Source organism: Lagenorhynchus albirostris, chromosome 14, assembly GCF_949774975.1.
Source record: "Lagenorhynchus albirostris chromosome 14, mLagAlb1.1, whole genome shotgun sequence".
Classification (NCBI taxonomy): Eukaryota; Metazoa; Chordata; class Mammalia; order Artiodactyla; family Delphinidae; genus Lagenorhynchus; species Lagenorhynchus albirostris.
The window spans coordinates 81189969-81213613 of NC_083108.1; the positions used below are offsets into that span (position 1 = coordinate 81189969).

The 23645-nt window shown below is 42.2% G+C and overlaps 1 protein-coding gene across 1 annotated transcript in view; it reads right to left on the reverse strand.

The window, feature by feature from the left end:
- CLIP1 (CAP-Gly domain containing linker protein 1) overlaps positions 1-23645 on the reverse strand; it is a 121718-nt gene that overhangs the window by 37849 nt on the left and 60224 nt on the right. The window contains 9 exon segments of the mRNA XM_060170421.1: positions 1-2059; positions 4510-4725; positions 4824-4989; positions 6866-7022; positions 7932-8015; positions 8539-8596; positions 10953-11069; positions 12623-13567; positions 21999-22059. Coding sequence (XP_060026404.1) covers positions 1-2059; positions 4510-4725; positions 4824-4989; positions 6866-7022; positions 7932-8015; positions 8539-8596; positions 10953-11069; positions 12623-13567; positions 21999-22059 — 3863 coding nt within the window.

The following is a 23645-nucleotide window of genomic DNA, read 5'->3' on the forward strand; positions in this document are numbered from 1 at the left end:
TCATCTCTCTTTTCTCAGCCAGGAGGTTCTTGTTGTCCTGCATCACCCTGGCCTGCTCGGCCAGGGTCACCTCGTGGTTCAGCCGCAGGTCATCCAGCATTTTGGTGAGGTAGCTGCGCAGCTCCTGCAGTTCCAGCTTGGATTTGGATAAGGCAGCAAAATCGTTCTTCAGAGTCTCTATGTTGGTGGCCAGTTGAGCCGTCTCTGCACTCAAGAGTTCCTTCTCCTTAACAATCTCCGCCACTTTCTGCTCTGAGTTGGTCTTGTCTTGGATTAGCACAGAGTTCTCGGACTGGAGCTCCTTGGTGCGCACTCTCAGAGCCTCCAACTCCTGCTCCAGGAGCGCCACTCTCCCGTGGAGTCTGTTGTTTTCATACAAGGATGACTCTTTGTCCTGGGTCCTGGCTTCTTTCTCCAGGATTAGGGACTGCTGCATCATGTGGATCTTCTCATTTAACTTCTGACACTCTTCTTGCAGGTTCAACCCATCCTTCAGCAAGATGTTCTTTTCGCAACAGCAAGCCTTGAGTTCAGCGTTCAGACTCTCCTTTGCTTGCAGTATGCTAGCGTGTTCTTTTTCTAGAGTCTTTTTGGCATTTTGAGCCTCTTTCAGCATCAAAGCGAGATCACACTTGGTGGCTGCGAGTTCTTGGTTTTCGTTTTTTCTCTCTTGAAGCTCTTTCTTCAGAGCATCAAGATTACGGAGCAGTTTCATCTTCTCGTGCACAATGATTCTTCTGTTTGCAGATTCTTGATCGTATTTCTTTTTAAGGTCTTCTATGGCTTTGATGGAATTCTCTCTTTCTGCAAGTAAATCTGTATTTTGCGTTTCCAGTACAGATTTTTCTTTCAAGAGACGATCCTGCTGCTTTTTGAGCTTAGTGATTTTCTGACAAACCATCTCCTTCTCAGAAGTTAGGTAAGTGATCTTCTCGTTCAGGTTCATCTCGATGTGGGCAGCCTCTTCTGAGCATTTGTTGAGTTTTTCAGTGATGAGCCTATTTTCATTTACAGGTTCTTCTTTTTTGGCCAAGAGCCTTCTCTCAGACGAGGCCAAGGTTTCTTTTCCATGCAGAAGCTGGATGCACTCGGAGTCTGTGATCTCCCGACTGGTCTTAATTTCTTCCAGCAGCTTGGTAAGGCTTGTGTTTGTGGCCTGAAGTTGCAGAGTCTCCAGCTCGGCCTCCCTCAGAGCTTTGCTGGCCTCCTGCAGCTGCGCGCGGAGCCCACTGGCTTCCGTGCTGAGCAGATGTTTGACCTGGAGGGCAGCCTCCAGGCTGGCATTCAGCTTTTCCTGATCTTGAAGCAGCATGTCCTTCTCAAACTGCAGATCTCTGCCGTTTTGGAGGAGATGGTCTCTTTCGACCTTTAAGGCTATGCACATGTTATCAAGACCTGACTGTTTCTCCAAAGCTGACTTTTTCTCAGTTGTGAGATTTTCCATCTCCTGCACCAAGCTTTTCTGATCTTTCACTAGCTCCTCATAGGCGTTCTGAAGCTTCTGAATAATTTCATCTTTATCTTCAGCCAACGCAAGGTTTTCAGTTACAAGCTTCTTGATATGATCCTCCAGGTGACCTTTTTCTTCCAGATTCTTCTTAGACTCAGCCATCAGAATATCTTGGCTGAACTGGAGTTCCACTGTGAGTGCCTGCAAGCTTGCTTTGGAAACCTGCAAAGACTCATTTTCCATATTCATCTTCAAGAGTTCTTCCTGTGCGTTATTGATTTCTTTAAGTAATTTCTCTCTCTCAACAGCCAAAGCTGCTTTATTGAGCTGTTCCTGCTGATAAAGCTTTTCAGCATCTTGCTTTTCCTCTAAGACTTTCTCCTTTGCTAAATTAAGAGTTTCGTTTACTGACCATAGCTTCTGTTGGTCTTCCTGAAGTAAAGTTAGTTTGGCCTCCACCTCTACAAGCTCTGACAAAAGTGAACCTTTTTCTAACTTTAAGGCATTTCCCTCCTGTGCAAGAAGCTGCTTCTCTGATTTCAGACCCCTCAGCTCTTCTGACATTAGTTCAATTTCTTTTTTGGCTGATGTTAATAAGTAAGTTAGCGACTACAGAAACAAAAGACGGAAAGAATGGAAACAAAATGAAATCAAGCAGACAAATGCAAGCCCGAATAACTTAATGTAACCTAAACCATAAAAGTTAAAAAATTTTACAATAACTGTCATAGAAACTATCTGGATAACAGGGGGAAGAAACTCGATGAACAGAGCCCATAAAAGGATAATGCAAAGCAAGTTTAGCTTCGCAAAGTGCTGATGTATCTACTGGCTTCTCTTTGAAAAAACTTTTGAAGTATTCCTGATAGACACCTAGAAGATACAAACAGTAGTTTGACTTTGACGTCAGGGCATGAAATTCTTTCCTGCCATTCCAATTATCCAATTGTTTCTATTGTAGAAGGGATTCATAGAATTTTTTAAAACACAATCCAAAGAACTACAAAAAGTGAGTATACTTTAACCAAAAAAGAGGAGGAAGGGCAAGGTATTATAAACTGTTGCTTTTCAAACTAAATGCAGAACCTTACTTACTAAAGGACCTGGCCTGAGACTGATTTAGCTTCAATATTACATATAACTTAGTAAAAATACAGACTAATTTGCTAGTCTTTGGTGACCAAATAAATGGGCTTTAAAAAAGTGTATTGGGGGCTTCCCTGGTGATACAGTGGTTGAGAGTCCGCCTGCCGATGCAGGGGACACGGGTTCGTACCCCGGTCCAGGAAGATCCCACCTGCCGTGGAGCGGCTGGGCCCGTGAGCCATGGCCGCTGAGCCTGCGCGTCCGGAGCCTGTGCTCCGAGGCCACAACAGTGAGAGGCCCGCGTACAAAAAAAAAAAAAAAAAAAAAAAAAAGTGTATTGGTTTATAAAGTAAATTGACCACAATGTCTCTACCAGCGCTGTCCAGAACTTTCTGCAAGATACAAATGGACTTTATCTGCGCTGTCCATTGTGGTAGCCACTAACCACACGTGCGGTGCTTGCGACTGAGAGGATGAATTTATAACTTGAACTAATTTAGATTTAAATGGCCACACGTAGCTAGTGGCTACTGTACTGGACGGCACAGCTATAGTTCATTGGCTCTTAAACTAGGGAACATGGGAGCATTGTGGGCTCCATGAATCTCCTGAGATTTCATCTAAAACTTGTTGAGTGTATATATCAGCTTTCCTGGGGAAAATATCTTAAGGTTTCATCAGATTCTCAAAAGAGTCTGTTGAGCCCCTGCTGTTGACAACATTGAGATTCACAGAAATCGGATATCCAGACAACTTTGGAGGGGGAACGATCCCGGCATTTTAACCAAATGATCCTTATAAAAACAACAACAACAACAAACAAAATTAATGAGCCTTTACACAAACCACTAGAATGCTGTGGTTTGGTCAGGCTGCAACATTTTAAGGGAAACACTAAAAAACTAGAGTCTGTCCAGATAAAGGGAACCACAAAGACAAAAACTCTGGAAATTATATCCAGTTGTTAAATGGTTCATAAACCTGGAGACACATCACAGGGAAAAGAGAAAGCTTTGATGGACAGCATGTAGAAGAAAGAAAATTTAGGCATCTTATACATGACATATATTACATGTCATGCTACACAATTTATAAGTTTTAAATGGGCTCTGTTTCAAGTCCTATGTATGCTCTTTTCTATTTTCTTTCTACTAAACTCATACATATATATATATATATATATAAAAATAAACATTTCTCTGACACATTAAAACAATTAAAGACAAGTATTTGCTGTTCTTTGAGCAATTTAGATGGGAGTAGGAGGGTTGAACTTCATTACGTTACCAGAGTCAAAAAAACATATTGGGTCACTGATACGATCCTGACACCATAAAATGAAATTCAGTGTATCAAGTTCTACTCTACTTAGCAGTAGGATGTTTTCTCACAGCGCTTAAATCCAGCTTCCTTGTTAATGAGCTCGTAGTGCCTTCCTGGGGACATGCGAGAGCCCTCTCTAGAGCTCTCCCTTCTACTCTATCCTCTAAGAGCTCTGTTCCTCCAAGCAGGCTCCATTCCCTGCCCACCTGCCTCATGTGGCCTCTGCCTCTTGCTTTTCTGCAACATGTCTCTCCTAACCCTCGTGCAAGGTGGCAGCAAGATGGCCAAGATTAGAGGAACATGCCTTCCCGCAACAAAGAGTCTACTACAGGCAGGCAGACAGAGGTCAGGCAACAGCAGACTCTTCGTGACAGCTGGGGAGCAAGCAGTGCAGGGGGCGGTGGCCACACAGTACATTCGGGGGAAAGACCTGTAGCCATCACCCTCCCTGAGAAGGAACAGCGGCTGGTACAAAGCATTTAAAGATACAGGAAATGTAATTCGCCCTCCTGCCACGCACCCTGAGGGCCGACACTGGTAACGGCCACTGAACCCATACCACGTGCTGCTGCTTTCCAAGCCCCCTTGCAGCCCTGACGCGGAACGCAAGCAAACCGTAATTCGACAACACGATTCTCCCCACCACGTACTCTGGCTTTGTCGGCTTGCCTTCTCAGCTCCTCCGTCTCCTGCAGCAAGTCGCTGTTCTCCTTTTGTGCGGCCTTCAGCCGCTCCCCTGCGTCCAACAGCATCTTCTGGAGGTTCTGCAGAACTTCTTCATGCTTGGCCTGTGTCTCAGAACTGGCTTCTTCATACCTGGCTTTCAGCTCTTGACACTCGTTGTGGCTCATTTGCATCTTCTTTTCCTGCAGACACCCCGAGTCAGGAGTGAGTCATTTGGTCATGTCCGTTCTGCCCCTCAACCTCCCCTGCCAGCCAACAGTCCCACTGATTCTCTCCTTACCAGGTCTGACAATTTTGTCAGCAGTTCTTTCTTTTCTTCCTCATGCTTTTTAGCTGCTTCTTGCTGGCTCTGTTCAGCTTTGAGAGTTACTTCCCCAATACTTTTCTGCAGAAGACTTGCATTTTCATTAGCCTTGGTGAGTTTAAGCTGTAATTCTTCTACATTTCTAGAACAAGTTTCAATACAAGGCGTCAGATTTTTCAAAAGAGTACTTTAAATTCTAGAGTTGTACTTTAAAATATTAATAATAATTGTCTTAATGATTATAAATGTTATGAGCAATTAATAACATCTGAAATAAGCAAAAAACAAAAACAAAAACTGACTTGTCCTGAAGAATAATTTTAACAATTGTGATGGTTACAAATACCTTAGAGTAACTACTCCTCTAACTGTGAACATTTATTATTTTATGTCAGAAGATCAATAAGGAAAAATGAGTGAAAAGTAAGCACATTAGAGGAGGTAAGTATTTCGAGGTTTCCAAATTTTAGCAGACTAGATTATCAAAGACTCATTTTGGGGTCGCTTGAGAACAGAAGATACGAAAATAACAGTAATGTGATGTTCTAGCTCAAGGAGAACCACGTGGTCCCACAAAGATGTAAGAGGGCCATCAACCTGGAGAAAAGGCTGGCTCATGGACCGGAGAACAGGAAGGAAACTTGGACGGTGCCTCTGGATAAGCAGCGATAGAAATGGAACTTCTCCAAGGCTCTGTGCCACAACCGCCTGGGCAGCTGTGCCCACCTCACAGCAGGACTGCCACAGTCGGCCAACCAAGGCCCATCTGCCCATCACCCACCAACGCTGGGCCGTGCGTGAGTGCACGGCTGGACGTAAACTAACTCTGCCAAGTATTCTTTTTTTTTTTTTTTGCAGTACGCGGGCCTCTCACTGTTGTGGCCTCTCCCGTTGCGGAGCACAGGCTCCGGACGCGCAGGCTCAGCAGCCATGGCTCACGGGCCCAGCCGCTCCGCGGCATGTGGGATCTTCCCAAACAGGCGCACGAACCCGTGTCCCCTGCATCGGCAGGCGGACTCTCAACCACTGCGCCACCAGGGAAGCCCTCTGCCAAGTATTAATGCTTTCAGAATCAGAAGTCTACCGGGGCTAATATGTCTTCTAAAAGTTTTTGCCTTATAAAATAAACATTTGATTTTTATATGGCAGCCATTAAAAGAAAAAAGAAATCAAAGCAACGAGAGCCTCAGGATAAAGACGAGAAGAGAGATTACGGTAACAGAAGCTTTAGCGCTGAGGAAGCAGGGTGTAGTGATGAAGAGCAGCAAGGACTCTGGGACCAGACCACTTAGATCTGAAACCTCAGGAAAGTTCCTTAACCTCATTAAGCCTCAATTTCCTTTTCTTTAAAATAGGAACAATAGGGGCTTTCCTGGTGATGCAGTGGTTAAGAATCCTCCTGTCAATGCAGGGGACACGGGGTCCAGCCCTGGTCCAGGAAGATCCCACATGCCGCGGAGCAACTAAGCCCATGCGCCACAGCTACTGAGCCTGTGTGCCACAGCTACTGAGCCTGTGTGCCACAACTACTGAAGCCTGCACGCCTAGAGCCCGTGCTCCACAACGAGAGGCCACTGCAGTGAGAAGCCCGCCCACCGCAACGAAGATCCAACGCAGCCAAAAATAAATAAGTAAAAATAAATTAAAAAAACAAAATAGGAACAATGATACACTCACCTGAGAGGATTATTAGGAGAACCAGAAAATATACTCTACACAAAGATGTCAGCATAGTGTGTGACACGTGGTCAGCCCTTCACACGTGTTATCTATCATTACACTGAAATAGGTTAAAAATATTTTTAACTGCCTGTAAAAGATGTTATTGCCATTGGTAAACTACTACCTTTTCTTTACAAGTCACCAGACAGTCTGCAATACACTGCGATAACAGAGAAAGAATGAGATTCAGGCAACTTTAAAACCTAACAGTCCCGAAGATTTAGGCTCCCCTCCCACCCAGACCTTGCTCGAGGGCCTAACCCAAAGCAGGCGCTCTTATTAATACTCATACGTACCTTTCTTTCAGACGTAATTCACCATTCATTTTTGTCAGCTGAGAAGAACTGTCTCCTGACATTTTCATTATTACTGCAATGTCGTTTTCCAGCTTTTCCTTCGCCTTTATCAACTGCTCTTCCCTTTCGTCTCTCTCTCTGAATTTTGCCTCCATATCTGAATATATATAGAAAAAAATAGCACTGTTGTGTTATAATCAACAAAAATGTATTAACTACACCCTGTATGCCAAGCCTTGCTCTGGGAATATTTGCATAGAGCAATCCCTGCCCTCATGAAAATTACATTCTAGCAAAGAAGACAGACAATAAACAAGATAAATAAAGAGAATAAATGGTACAATAGATAGTGGTAAGTGCCAAGAGGGAAAAAAATACAAGCGGAGAAAGGAGTCAGGAAGGAGTCGGGGAGGTTAAAACCTTAGACAGAGCCTCTCTGAGATGGTGACATTTACGTAAAACCCTGAGGGAAGTGAGGGAAGAGGAATGCAGGCAGAGGGGAAAGCAAGTGCAAAGGCCCCAGGGCAGGAACATGCTTGACAATCAAGTATCACCAAGGAGGCCAATATGGTCGCAGTGGAAGGAACAAGGGGAAGAATAGTACAGGACGAGAGCAGAGATAAGAGGACCTGATGACAGTAAGGGCCACAGCTTTTAATGTGAGCGAGACGCGAGCCACTGGGCCGTTCTGAGCAGAGAAGCGACCTGATCTGACTTGATGTTGAAGGGATCCCCCTGGCTGCTGGGCTGAGAACAGACTGCAGGGGTCAAGAGCAGAAGCAGGCAGCCCAGGTGACCAGCTGTTACTACAGCTTCGATTAAAGATGCTGGTTGACTCGGATCAAGGATAGCAGGGGGAGTAGTGAGATGGGGTGGATTCTGACTCGTTTGAAAACGAGGCAGAGAGAATTCGCTAAGGTTTACAGACCTCAAACAAGTATTTTATCACAATATAACACGAGTGAAGAATTTATGCCTGAATAGTAGATATGCTGTGACAACACACTAAAATTATCTCAAATCTTAGGAAGCCTACTACATTTAACGTGTAGAGACGTCTTCTTACCTGTTAAATTTTCTCTCAACTTCTCCAATTCAGAAGACAGCACATTAAACTGTTCCTCTTTTTGGTGTAATTTATTTACAGTTTCTATTTGGGATGAAGTTAAAAGTTTAATACATTTCATAGTTAATAAGCCATCTAAAGCCTGACTGTCTCAAAACCAAATCGAATCAAAAGCTTGCGATGTGGGATCACGGGAATACTCAAGAGTCCCATTACAAATCAAACCACTGAATAACGAACCTAAAGAAACAAGCAAGCAACTCTTTCTTGTCTCCCCAAATCTGTAAATTTGGCAGGCACCGGGCATCCCTTTTCCAGGCATCCTCCTTCCACTTAAAACTCAATAGAGCTATCAATGACTGAAGCTTCAGTAAGACAATACTTTTCCCAAGTACACCTACATTTTAATACGGAACAAGCTTTAAGTCAAAAAGAAGAAAGAATGGGAGCTTGAGGCCTCAGGAAGCCAAGGGAACCCAGTATTACTGTGCGCTGCAGGAACTTCCAGGGTGGTGAAATCAGGCTACAGGCAGCATCTATTGTTATGCACCCAAGGCCAGCTCCAGCTTGAGAACAAGTGAGCTGCTCATGTTCTGCTAAGACATACCTTGCATACTTCTCTGAACAGAGACTGCCTGCTCTGAAGCATCAGCAAAATTTTCTTTCTAAAGAAAAAGAAGTGGACATTCAGAATAGAAAGATTTCAGATTACAAAAATAAAAAGTTTCTATGACTACAACATTATCTATTTTTTGTTGCTAGCTTTGTTTCATTAAAGCTAACTTACGCTTAAAACATGTAGGCATCAATTACAACCATATGCATACTGTGCACGTGTACACACGAGTGAGGTTTGCATGTGTGCTGCATGCGTGGGTGTGCACGTATGTCTGTACACGTGTGGATGTGCACACTTATGTCAGTATATGCATGTGTGGATACACATGTGGTGCCACATGTATGCTTTTTTTTCATGTTGCTGCCCTCAAGTAGCAGAACCTCTCTTCAGAAATCTGCCTGAGACAGTGAACAGAGTTCCGAAATTTGTTTTTTAATATTTCTTTTTCTCATTGAAGTATAATTGGTTTACAACGTTGGGTTAGTTTCAGGTGTACAGCAAAGTAATTCAGTTATACATATATATTTTTTCAGCTTCTTTTCCCTAATAAGTTATTACAAAATATTGAGTATAGTTCCCTGTGCTACACAGTAGGCCCCTGTTGGTTATCTATTTTGTACATAGCACTGTGTACACGTTAATCCCAAACTCCTAATTTATCCCTCCCCCCAGCCTTCCCCCTTTGGTAACCATAGTTTGTTTTCTATGTCTGTGGGTCTGAGTTCTGAAATGTTTTACATCTAAGAATAGTCAGAACCTAGTATCTTAAAACCGGATCTGTGTCAACTACCTTAAACCAAAAAGTCCATCGCTCACTCACTATCTTTTCTAAACATGACAGGAGGGCACGATAAAACCACTCTCCTGATTTTCCTGCGACGAACTTTGAGGTAGATACACCAAGTAAATTTTTAAATGAGTCTTTCTAATTAATTAATATTTTAGTTTAAAAATGGGCTCACAAGCCACAAGTCCATCAAAGCCCACAAGCTGTCCACCTGTGTTACTCCCAAAGCCAGACCTCAGGCAGCATGTTTTCAGAGGACGTAGAGGAATGCTCTAACTTAGAAAAAAAAAGTAAGGCATCCTGAAAGTTTGGGGAGGAGGGTAGAGAAACGACATGAAACTCAAAACACATTTTCTTAAAGGACACCATAGTGAAAAATGGTAATTTCCAGGTCAACTTTTCTCAATATGTAGCTGAAATATGCTGTATCATAACTGTCTGATAAAACTCTCTACGATGAAACTGTGCTGTTCAATTGGCAGCCACCGGCCACGTGGGGCCTATAAGCATTTAAAACGCGGCTAGTGCAACTGAGGAACTGAATTTTGTATTTTATTTAATTTTAATTAATTTAAATTTATAGAGCCATATATATAGACAGTAGCTACCATAATGAAGAGTGCGGCTATATAGTTAACATTTTAAAAAATAGAAATATGTAATATTGGCATTTAAATAAGAAAAAAAAAATCAAACACTTTTTTTTTTTTTTTGGCTGTGTGTCATGTGGGATCCTAGCTCCACAACCAGGGATCAAACCCATGTCCCCAAATTAGAAGCACGGAGTCTCAACTACTGGACCAGCAGGGAAGTCCAAAAATCAAACAGTTTTATTCACCACTGGTATTAGCAGAGAAGTGTAAAACGTGGAGAACAGGAAGGTGCATGTAAGGCCCAAGACAACTGACCCTTCATAGCTAATGTTTCTCTTATCAAGTTTTCTCCATGAGCCTATGCCTCTCCTTTCCCATGACATGTGGGCATCACCGGCACCTGCCCGTGGTCATCAGCCTTGACTAAGCTTGTGTTTTTGATGTAGGAGGCAAGGCAGAAGGGAGAACAGTTGAGAAAAAGACAAAAAATGTCCTACAACCTGGGATTAAGCAAAGAGGATATATATGAAAGGAAAAGTAATTTCCTGAGGAGGAATAAACTGAGATGTAAGAGGGAATTCTGTGAACTTGTTAATTAGACAGCACCCTGCCTTGCTAACAGAGGGTGCTGATGGTCCAGGAGAGCTTGCTGGCTTGCTGTCACAGGGCAGGTAGGACAAGGCATAGGGCAAGACCTCACTATATATGAAACCTAATGTGCTGGGTATATAACTTGGAAGGTTCCTGTGTTTGGTGAAACTAAATAGTCAATAACGTGCCAAAGCAATGCATTACCAAAGGCAAAGGACAGATTAAAAAAAAAAAAAAAGTAATACTTACCTTTATTGCTAGTTTGGGTTTGATCCAGTTCCTCTCAAGTTATTCATCAACCAATCAATACTTTGCAAGAGAAAGGAAATAGGTGCAATACGTCTTTCTTTATAGAAGTTTTTGTTTTTTAAACAGGAACAATTTTTGAATGGCCAGAGACCCTGAGATTCAGATTCCCAACAGGTACTTACCAAAATCTGAAGTTCTTTTTCCAAAGCCTCTTTGACTTGACTGACTTCACTCAGGTTTTCCTGAAGTTTATTAAGCATTAGCTCTTTTCCCTGCAGCTCTTTGGTGATGTTACTAGCCTACCATACAGAGTTACATGGTACAGAAACCAGTGAACAAAAGGAAACAAAAAAGAATGAGAAAGAAAACATAAAACAAATATAAAAAAATGTATGAGATACAAACATAACCAAACAAAACTGAAAGGAATAAAGGCATGGGTAAAAAGTCGTTTTGGTGTTTTTTTGGTTTTTTGTCTTTAATTCTAAGAAGCCAATGACTTTTCATACAATCAGTTCTAGATAAGATTGTCCAATGGCTAATTTTAAATAATCAAAAGAGTATTTTTCTATACCTGAATTTGGACTGTCAGCATGCTCTAAAGCAGAAAGTACAGATGCTTACTTTCTAAATGAGACAGTTGAGCAATTTCATCTTCTGGACTTTGGAAAACCTTAAGACAGGAATGGTGGATTCATGTGGACTGTGTTTCATTTTCTGTATTTTTGTACACGCTTAAAGTATTTCAACATTTAAAATAAAAAATAAAATTTTAAAAATGTACTACACAACAGTCGTCAGAAATTGGCTTTCATTAAATCTTAATGTAAAAAAAGTAGACCAACACATTAGCTGCATATCCCATATTAATTTAATTTTTGTGTTTTGATTGGTTTTTCAGAACCAAGTGAGGAGATCTGAGAAAAATCTCCTATGACTGTCATCTTCAACTAATGTTACTTAGCAATTTTTGCCGTTTGTCTGTCTTCACCTCTCCCCATTTAACCATCACAACCCTTCCTTCTTTGCCAATAAAGCAGCTTCTCCCGCCAAAAGCTCAGAACATTCAGCATCAATACCAGCACCTCCATTAGTGTCAGGAGGACTGGGAAAAAGGGCTCCTTCCTTGAACAATCCTTAAACATGAAGATGACATTTAGCAAGGCTAGTTAGTAAGAAAGGTAGCCAGCCAATGTCTCACATCATTTCCTATGCCTTGATCAAAAGCACACTTGTCCAGTCTTTCCTCAAAAAAACAGGGACTAGATCACGTTCTCATTGCAACACAGAAAAAACTCCAATGAGACATAAGTAGCAACGCAAAGGGCTCCAGGCTCTTCACCTTCATTTTGCTGTGAACGTCATTTATCATAGCATGTTAATTCGCACGAGTCAAGTGCTCTCGGAGTTCACATTCTGTTTTACATGTAACCTTACGGACAAGGCAGTCATGTAGGTGGGAAAGGAGGAGAGGATCTTACAAGTTTCTATCTTATTCTTTCAATTCATTCACCTCAATGCCATCATTTTTGGGGAGTTCTCTATTTTAAAAAGTTTATAGACTGGAACCAAGCTTAAACAGGAGATCACAGCAAGCCCAGAGTTAAAGTAATCAGATACTAGGAAACCAGGATCAAGCCACATAGTTGAGCCATTATTTTCTCTAATCTCCTCAGATGAAACCATACTCAAAATACTCAGAAGATACTACACTCAACTGGGAAATTCGTCAGCACCAGTTTTAACTAAGTCAAGAATCTGGAGGGTGAACTACCTCAACTGAAAAATAAGATACAATGCAAAATAAGAACAAGAAATGGAAAAGAAAAAGATGGAGGATGTTGATACAAACCTTGCCACTTTCAGCATTCTTTTCGAGCTCTAAATTTTTAATCTGTTTCTCAGCTGCCTCAAGCTGCTGTCTAAGGTTCCCGATTTCCGATTTACCTTCGGAACTGGCTTTCTGAAGAGCATCAAGATCCAAGAGCTTTTCTTCGGCAGCCTTGAGCTGTGATGTAAAATTATCAATAACCTTGGTTTGTTCATTGCATTTGGCTTGTAGTACCTCTAGCTCCTTTACCTTTAGCTCAGCGTCCTGCAATTTGTTTAAGGTGTCCTCCATTTCTACCAGATGCTGGTCTTCCGCTTTGTCCAGCTTCGACTTGACGGCTTCCAGACTGTTCTCTTTCTCTTTAATGACTTTCATCAGTTTAGCCCTTAGGGCTTCGAGCTCTTTAGTGTGAGCAGACCTTTCCAAGTCTTGTTTATTCTGCAAATTTTCTATTTCGCGCTGGTAATCTAGTCTCATTTTCTCTATTTGCGTTTTTAGCTCGGCAAATTCTGCCGTCTCCGCGCCGACCCCCTTGCTGAAGGACACCTTCAGCCCCTCCATCGCCTGCTGGTGGGATGCGATGGCGGTCTCCAGCTTGGATTTCCACAGAGCTATCACGTCCGAATTCTCCTTGTTGGCGTGATCAAGCTTGCTTTTCAATGACTCGTTCTCTTTGGAAAGCTTCTCTGTGGTGGCCTGAAGAGCCTTTATCTCCTTCTGATGCGTTTCTTCCCGGGCTCCAAAATGCTCCTTCAGAGAAGTGATTTCTTTCTGATGGTCAGTATGGGTGGCTTCTAACTTTTCTTGCAAAGCGCTTATCTCTTGTAAAAGGGAGAGTGACATGTCAACATCCCCAGCAGGCTTACTGGACTCCAGCCTCCTTCGCAGCTCAGCTACTTCCTGTATTCTGAACGCTAGGTCTTTTTCTAGTTCCATTATGCGGGACTTTTCTGACACTGTGGCCACCTAGTATCAGCAGAGAGAGAGAGATCATTTAAATAACAAATCACTGATGATTTTCTTTAACCTTGAAGATCTTCAGTAACTACCCCAGCTCAGGGAGCAGTCAAGCCACCAAGAATTTCTATGTGTGAATCTAGTTGTGATAATGGCTTAAGCCCAGTTCCGGGAGCCCCAAATCAAATTTAGAGTCCTTGGCAAACTTTTCACCATTTTGAGATGCTAAAGGAAAATAAAATTGATATTGAGTTTGACTCACCCCCAAAATATTTCTTTTCCCTTTAAAGAACCTTAATCAGGAAAGTACCCACTAACTGTAGTAAGTTAATAGAAACAGTACCTTTCAAGGTTCCCCTACATCTGCCTTTTGGAAGAAGAATCCTTATGTTCCCTACTTCAACCAAGGTGTATGAACGTTTGTCTATCTGATGGAAGTGACTTTACGGAAGCGTGCTGTCCCGTACAGCAGCCATTAACCACACATGGCTACTCGGCACTTGAAACGTGGCTCCAAGTATCAAATATACATCAAATAATGAAGACTCGGGAAAAACAGAACACATCTTGTTAATAATTTCTTTCTCTTTTTTTTTTTTGGCCACACCACGTGCCTTATGGGATTTTAGTTTCCTGACCAGGGGTCAAACCTGGGCCCTTAGCAGTGAGAGTGCAGAGTCCTAACCACTGGACCGCCAGGGAATTCCCAATAATTTCTTATACTGATTACATGATGAAGTGATAATAGTTTGGATATATTGGTTTAAATAAATAAAATATATGACTAAATTAATTTCACCTGCTCCTTTTTACGTATTAAAAAAGTATGTTACTGTGGGTACCAGAAAATTTTTAATTATATATATGTGGCTCATGTCATAATTCTGTTGGATAGCACTGGTGTTAAAGGTGTAAAAATATCTATGAAATGTTTCAGTGAATACCACGACAACTGTAGAATAAAAGCCTCAAGTGGATAAAGGACTAATTTACTAACCTTTTTTAAAAAAGGACAAAGAAAGAATGATTACTTACCTGCAATGATACCTAAGAATCTTATACAGAGTCCCTCCCCGCTTTTAGATTTTGTAATTCCTTCACCATCTTGACGTACATGTCTCGCTCCCCTAACCCAGTGGTTCTCCGACCTTAGTGTGCGTGTGAGTTGCCTGGGACGTGTGTCTACAGTGCAGGCCCAGTTCCTCCCACGTGTGCTGATTCTACCTGAGCTCTGGGACAGAACCCGGGAATACGCTGCTATTTAAACTCATACCCCCAGGACGAGGAAAAACACTTTCCTAACCTGCGTCCTTTTGTTCTTAGGAAGTTATTTCCCTCTGCTGTTACGCAGTAAGTTTAGTACACAAAATATGTGGGAAATGGTAGCTTTGGGCATAAAAACTAATTATTGGACTAACCTGGGAAATAGAAGGGAACTTGAATGATTTAAAGACATCAGTGAATCCCAAATTTCATGGATCAAAAGTCCTCCGGAGTGAAGGCTCTCCTCCCTCACTGCCTTTATCGGGACAGAAGGTAATGGGTATGTTTTTCCTTCAGCCCCTCTGTCCACCTACAGGCTGTGAGATGGATAAGGACTGAAGTGTCCACGAAGAACAAGAAAATAAAGCACTTGGGGCTCCCAAACTGCATGATCAAATCATTAAGTATTTCAGAGCTGGCTATAATTGTTGTTTCAGGGCTATAGGTGCTTCCAAGATGTTAATTCATTTACATACTTTTTTTCTGGGGGGGAGGTGGGGAGGTGGGGAGTCCACAGATAAGGTGCATTATTAAACCCCATTGCTACAAGGTCCATAACGTAAATAAATTTAATCCAACAGGGCACTAATTCTTAATCAGTCACAACAAAACCATCAAACTGAGGAAATACCAAGTAAAAAATAAGGGAAAATAATAGTGTGGTTATGCAGCATTTTCACAGCAGTTCCATTTTTTAATTTTATTTCCCAAAATCTGCCCTCAGGCAAAACTATCTATGTGTCTGCCTTTCCCACCATAAAAGTCAGGTATCATTTCTTATTCTTGCTAATGTTTCTACAGCGCCAAGCACACTGTTTATAAACTGGGCTTACTGGCTTAGAGGAATTCTGAAGCACTTCCCAAAAAGGAATGTAGGTGATGGGAAACTTAGATGGGTCAGTGGTTAGTTTCACACTTGGCAAACCAAGAACGAGGATCAACAGGAGACAAGGCTTGTTACAGGAAGATGACAGCTTGCTTGAATCTGAAATACTTAAATAAACCATGCTGTCAATGGATGCCTTCTTTTCCACAGAAAACAAAACAAAAACAAAAACAAATCAACACTGTTTGCTGACAAAGCTGTAACGGAGATTTGTTCAGAAGTAAAAAAATACATCCTTACTTCAATAGCCAGCCACACCACGGGAGCTCAGTCTTACTATGAGTCCCTTGTATTTCCCAGATCAAGTCTTTGGCTCTCGGGTAACAAAGAAACGGCACCAAACTACCAGGATTTTTTTTTTCTTACCAAACACACAGACGATATCTTTAGTTTTGAGGCCGACTGAGAACATTTTCTTTCTCTTAAAAAATAAGAACTCATGACTTAGAGGAAGAAATATTACTCGATTTTCTAGATTTTTTAGATCAATGATTTCTCAAGAAGAGAAATATCTACAAATACTAATAATTCAAAAGGAAAAAAATCAGGATACCAAATTTGATCAGAGACAGAATCATTTCTGAAATTTTAAAATTAAGGATCTGTCTGATTTAGCTGTTAACAGTCAAATTCGTGATTTAAGAGGTATATAATACATACATGTTTTCTTATATGTGACTCAGATTAGCTCTTAAATCTTTTACCACAAAACTACTTCCATAATAGACAGACTCCATCCTGTAGTGGTTAAGAGCACAGACTCTGGGGTCAAATGGCCCAAATAGAAATCCTGGCCCCCCTATCTCTATCAGCTGTGTGACCTTGGACATATTATTTAACCTCTCCATGCCTCGGTTTCCTCACCTGTAAAATGGGGACAATACTACTACCTCTCCCCTGGGGTTGTGGTAAGACTGAATAAGTTAATACTTGTAAAGTGCTTGGAATAGTGCCTGGCATAAAGTAAGCACTATATGGGTGCTTAAATACATAAGTAAGTGAGAACATGACTAAGGCACTGGCTCCGAGAGCCAAACGCAGTGAGCTGGGGGTTGTAAGAAGCCATTCTGTTCCCAACACACTTTTTCCTCCTGACCACTGAGATTCTAACCTACTGGGTAACAGAAATTCAAAGAGATCAGGTGCGAAGAAAAAAAGATAGCTGGGGTGAAAGTCCCTAACTCTCATTAAAAAAGAGCCAACGTTTCAATTCCCTTTGCCTAAGAGGCCAGGGAAGAAGGCAGGAAAAGAGAGCTAAAGTGAAACAACAAAAAATTATTTAGAAAACCCACTAGGAATATGAGAACAAGAGGACCACTGACTGCTGGTGCAAACTGGAGAAAGGTATTTCCCGGTATTAATACAAAGAACCTCAAATGCATCTGTGGACGTCCACGCAGTCTACACAGTCGCTGAGTTTTGGATCTTGATCTTGGTTGAGTCAACCAAAGGAATGAATCTTCACCTTGGACCAAAGGTTCCACATAAAACACCTGTGCCCACCCATCAGCCTACACTCACGAGCACCTGGGCGGTGCCAAGGCCAAACTCAAGTCGAACCACTGGGTCAAGGCTTAGGCCAACTGCAGGGCCCGTCACCCGCGGTGTCCACCGTTCGCAAACATGGGTCTGCTTCATTAAATAGTGAAAACCATTACCCTAGTGTCTTCTAACTCCCTCTGGAGTTTGTCAGCTTTGGTCTTTTCAAAGAGCAGGCTCTGTTCAAGCTCCTTAATGCGGGCATGCTCCAGTTTGGTCTGCGTCTGTCAGTAAAAAGGAAGAGGAAGAAACACAACAGTGCCACCGTGACATGCCAGCACAGGAGGAGAGGGCGCGGCATGCAGGCTGAGCCGGCAGTACCTTCCGCCAGAGGATGAACAGAAAGGGTGATGGAGGAGGGATGAGGGTGGACCGAGATGAAGAGGCTGGGGGTGAGGATGAACACTATGGACAAGAGGATGAGGTGGGCAGGGGACATGGGCTAGTCTACTGAGAAAGAAAAAATGGAAAACACATGAGGCAAGGTGAAAGGTGTCAGATGCATGCAGCCAAATATGTTATATTGATAAGTGAAGTTTATCAGCACAAATTAGAATAGTTAATATTCCCCTAATCTATCATTTTCCCTCCTCCCCACAACAGCTACTTGACATTAATGTGTATGTAACTGACTCGGTGACTTAAAAAGTGAATTGACCCTCAAAATGATCATTATCACCCAAATATGGAAAAGATAATGTCGTAAGTCTCTAAGTGTTCAGTTAGTCCCTAGAGCAGATCTTTGCACTTTGGCGTACAATTTGACGTGAGCGAGGGTCAAGTATTAAACCTAACGAAGGAAATCTAGGACCTAGAGCTAAGGAAATCACACCAGTGGCCTTTTTGCTGAGATGAGTGAGAAGGGTCTGAGATTCTCAGCAACATTCCCGTATATGGCAGGTGAGGAGTCACTAAAGCTCTCATTTCCTTCCAAGGGTGGACTTTCCAAAGACTGTTGCCAGAAAACAAAGCGGGGGGGGGGGGGGCGGGGGATCAGATTTAAAAGAGAAAATTCAGTAATAATTATGCTTGAGGGCCTCCATCCCTGAGGTTCAAAGCAGGAGCAAAGTTGAACTGCAACTGGTAAGGGGCTCATAATCTTGATCCTAAGACAACTCATTCTTCTCAGTTCAGAGGTAAGAAACGGTGACTCAACAGAAAGGCATGAGTTTCAACTCCATGCAAAAGGAGCCAGTAAGGTCTTCACATGTTTCAAAACCTCAGACTGCCCATCATCACTTACTTACATGGAAGCTGATGGAGGAGCCAGAGGGCGACCTCTTTCTAACGGGCTTAAGTGCATCAGAATCTTAATCAATTTGAAATAACCTAGATCAGTCTGAACGGACCTCTTTCCCCCCGCTCACCTCTCCCATCCAAGAGGTTATCAACATAATCAACTGATAAAACCTGTTGACAGAGCTGCTCCCAGCAGCTTCTAGTTATTTTGTGGTTCCAACCCGTAGGATCTATCAGTCTGGACAATTAAGGGCAACAAGGAAATGACAACAAACTCTAAAGTGACAGAAAGGAGTGCAAAGCTTAAGGTGGAATGTTTTACATTATAAATATCTTTGCTCACTCCAGTGGTACTCTGGGGATTTCAGTGCATTCGAGAGGTCAGTTTGCTTGTGAACCAGGTATAAAAAACCATCATAGAATATTTAAAAAGTAAATAAAATTTTTTTTTGTAAAAATTCTTCACCTGCTTCAGCTCTTTACATTCAAGAAAAATAATGAAATAAAATTCAAAACCTAATTGTCTGGGTAGTCCCCTTCGTCCATATGTACCTTAGACAGAGGTTGTTCAAGTTACCTGCTTTTACAAGAAAAGAATCTAATCCAGATCTGCACAGTTGGGGTCACAGCCTCAAGAACAGAAATCCAAAATTAACAGGAAGAAACCAAAGGCAACAGAACCTTTCTTCCCTTGACACTGAGTTCAGTGTCCTCTGGGTGAAAGGTCACTACTTCCAGATAAAAAGCAAATACCCACTGAATGTGATCTTCTCCCCATTCCGAGATCCTCCAGGTGCCTCCTGACTGGTGAGAGTGCACACGAATGATCTGGGCTCCACAGCTGTACTTGGTCAACTACCAGCAAGGAAGCTAGTGATCCGCTTCCCTTCCACGGTATGTGGTAAAAACGTTATGCTGAACAGGACAACCCTCCCATTAAAATTATTCCTTTCTTAGAATAGGACAGAGTATCCCAAGAGGAGAGCCCTGGGGCAGGGGATTGAGAGAGAAAGCCAAGGCTCCGCGAGAAGCGCACAGGAGAGGCGGGAGGGAGTCCCATGCAGACTGGCTCCGGAGGTAGCAGGAGCCTGTTTTGGAAGCAGAGAAGAGACCCAGATCACTGAAGGAGCTTTCACAAAAAGGAGACCTTCAGAACGGAGGCTTTTTAAAAAGTTCAGTCTCGAGTTGTCTAGTTCAGCTGCCGGGAGGTGGTGGGAAGAAAAATTGTTTTAATCTTGTTTTCTTGTGGTGGTACCTCAAAGGAAGAAGTTTTTAGGTTTTTTTCAACTGGCATCTCAGCTGGCAGGATACGCCGAGAAGCCGTGCTTTGGGGGCCACTCTGGTACGATCTGAATTGGGTGTTTGATCCTAAACAGAGGGGGGAAGGAAAAAAAATACACCTCCGTGCCTAGTGGCACTGCTACTGGAAAAATCTCTCTTCGAGAATAATAAATTTAAAACACACAACGTCTTCACTGAAGAATGCCTGCCTCTAGCCTCAAACTAGGGAAAACACGGCCCCAACAAACTGAAGTTTGAATTTCTCGTCAGCTGCACTGGCAGCCATTGGCCAGCAGTGGGAGCTCACACAAAAGGCAATCAGTCTGGGACTCCATTCCTTTATTTTTATGGGAATAAATTAAACTTGGGGAAACTTTCCCCCAAAATTTCTGTAACAACTTCATCTAATATGTTTTATGTTTCAGTCAGGTATCATCTATTTTGTAATAATTCTATTAAAACTAGAAGGCATTATGAATTCAGGGAAGAAGGCCGGGCCCCATACAAAATTCTTTTCTTTCTTTTTGCCGAAATTCTTTAAAGAAACGTGTGCCTGTGTGTTAAACAAATGGGTTTACAGAACTTAGTCATTACATACAATTTCTTCAGGATTCAAATGTAACTGCTTTGAAAGCCCACATGCACAGAAATATTAAGGACAATGTCTCAAGATCAGATTATGCAGTTAGTATTTGAGTATATCAATAAGCATTTTAATCTGTAATCAATCTGTGTTAACAAGGGAAATATCCACACAGTTAAGTGCCCTCTTACATTCTCAGGATCTTCAGAAATCTGGCTCTTTTGCTATCAGTAAAAAAATAAAATAATTAACAACAAAAGAGAGATTCAACTAAAGTTTCAATATGTGTTAGGGTTTCAAAATAACTGATAAATTACAAGTTTACCAGACAGACTATCCTAGCCTAGTGCTGATGTAAATATTTTAACTGCCCCTCCTCAAAACATCATAGGCTGTATTTGACATGAATTAGATGATGATATGAAACTTCTAATGAGATTTTGGGGTGTTTTTAAATGGATGAGAACAACACAAAAGTCAGCTAAAGGACTGCGACTCTACATGAAATGAGGGAGGAAGATACCCATCAAATTACTAATAATCCAATAAATTCTGGGCCTTATAAAGCTAGAACTCAGAATATGTTTCCCTTATTCTTCATTGACTGTAAAGATACATTTATTCCCAAAGAAATCAGTCTTATTTGGAAGGGCTCTTGAAATTGAAGCATGGTGTGGGCAATCAATAGACTAAAATTGCAACAGTAGCAAAAATGTGTATTCTGAGAACTGCACAGACAAGTGAAACTTCTACTAAAATATTACAGCTTAAAGTACCAAAAATCTGCAAATTTGAAAAATTTTAACTTTATATTTGTCATACATCTAGTAGTGGTTTGAAAAGCATCAGAACCATTTAATTCTGGTGTCTTATTAAAAAACTAATACGAATGACTGTTAAGAGAGAGAAACTTGATGCTAAAGGAAAATCTCTGTGAATTTAAAATACGCCATGGAATAAAGAAGTTGAAATAAAATTGTTCTTTTTCTGGTAATGACTAGAAAAAAAAAATCAGGGCTTCCCTGGTGGCGCAGTGGTTGAGAGTCCGCCTGCCGATGCAGGGGACACGGGTTCGTGCCCTGGTCCGGGAAGATCCCACATGCCGCGGAGCGGCTGCGCTCGTGAGCCATGGCGGCTGAGCCTGCGCGTCCGGAGCCTGTGCTCCGCAACGGGAGAGGCCACAACAGTGAGAGGCCCGCGTACAGAAAAAAAAAAAAAAAAAAAATCGATTACTAGAACATACATTTATTGTCTATAGGGTTATAAAGGATTTATCCCGCTCAACTGAAAAGCAAAGCTGAGATTGTTCTGAACTATCATGATGAAATAAAAAATGTTCTTTAAAATGCCATTTCTGATCGTCGGAGGAAGGTGTAGAGTCTCACATAGGACACACTGCCAGATTTATGACTTGATTAACTCCAATTCAAGGTTTTGAATTCTGAAGCATGAGAAAAGGGTAGTAAAAATTTTACTCGGCCACTGGAGTTGGGACGGCACAGTGACAGGCTCGAGGGCAGCCACAGCCCAGAGGCCAGAGGCCGGGGTTCCTGCCGCCCCCCTCTGCTGCCTGTTCTGACCACAACGATTTTATCCGCATTTCTGAATACTGTACCCATAAAGGCTTTAGAGAGCTGGTGGGGTTTTACCTCAAGATCGCCCTTAGTAATTGATTCTTCTTCAACCCGGAACTGAAGGTCCTCAACCTTCCTGTGGAATAAAATCAAAACAAAACACGTAAGAAAGTAACTAAGAAACACCTCTGCCTTATCCCAAAATTATATATATATAATCAATGTCCTGATGAATGTAGCAGATGATGATGGAAAGAAATGCCTTAGAGACATAGGAAATAAAGAAATGCATCTTTAAGCCTCTAGTTTATAGGGAAACTCTAAAGTTTTATCCAGGTATGGATTCCAGAAGGGATGAGGTAGAGTTGAGATAAAGCAACTGGTTCCCCAGGTCACAGCCGCCAGAAATGGATCTAATCAAGGCAAGATCTCTTCTCCTCCTCCACCCCCTCCTCCCAGAAAAAAGAAAAAAAACAAAAAAAGACAAGATCAGCCTGAAAGGAAAAGGTTTGATTACCACAGAAACCGGTTTGAGAATGGAAGTCTATAATTTCTACTTTCCAATAACAGAACATAGGGGAAAATGGTACAGAAAACAAATCTCTCTTTATACCACCCCACATCAGGCATTCTAGCGTGAGGTTAGCAGAGATGCTACCCATGCAGAGATCCCCAGGACAACACGAGTGCCTGTTCCAAGAGCGGGAGAATAAGGCTGTGAATAGTTTGGGAGAGAGGCAATCAAGGATCCTATTTCTCTGCTTCTAAAATGCACATTTCTTTTTCACATTTAAAAATCTCTGATATGGCACGTGGGTTTCAATTAATGCCATCACAAAGTCAATGAAATATGATAGTAGGAAGATCTACAAAATCTGGGTAACACCCACATTGTGAATCTTTACAAAATTGGATGTAAGAGAAGGAAGAAAAGGAGGACAAATCTACATGCAAAAAAAAAAAAATCTTTCAAATTCACTAGCATTTCTAACAAAATTAAGAATAAAAAAATTCTACTTGGTTAAGTCAGAAATACAATCATAGGTTAAAGCCCTCAAGCTTACTGGAGAGCTGGGGGACATTTCTACTGCCCAGAAGTCAGCAGAGCAACAGCCGGTTTAAAAACAGAAGAAGGGCTTCCCTGGTGGTGCAGCGGTTGAGAGTCCGCCTGCCGATGCAGGGGACATGGGTTCGTGCCCCGGTCCGGGAAGATCCCACATGCCGCGGAGCGGCTGGGCCCGTGAGCCATGGCCGCTGAGCCTGCGTGTCCGGAGCCTGTGCTCCGCAACGGGAGAGACCACAACAGTGAGAGGCCCGCGTACCGCAAAAAAAAAAAAAAAAAAAACAGAAGCAAGTGGTACAGATGCCTTGGCCTTCAGAAGGGCCTGTCACTATGTCTCGTTCACTCGTAGCCATTTTTAGGATGCAAGGAGAACTTCCTGTGTATAGTGCTTCTCTCTCCAGTGGGACAGCCATTTCCCTAGTAAGGCACTGTTACTATCCCCCTGTATCCCCCAGCACAGTAGTGCTCGTGACCATCCTAAAGAGCCCTGCATTACATCGCTGCGATCAGAAATGACAGGAGATGGCATTAAGTGCAACCGAGGACAAGCAACGTCCCATAGCCCAGAGACAAGTCAAATCGTTTCCACGCAGACACTTTTCCCAGAGATCTTGTTCACTAATGGTCTCAAAAGACCTTTTATAAGAATCAAACTTGCT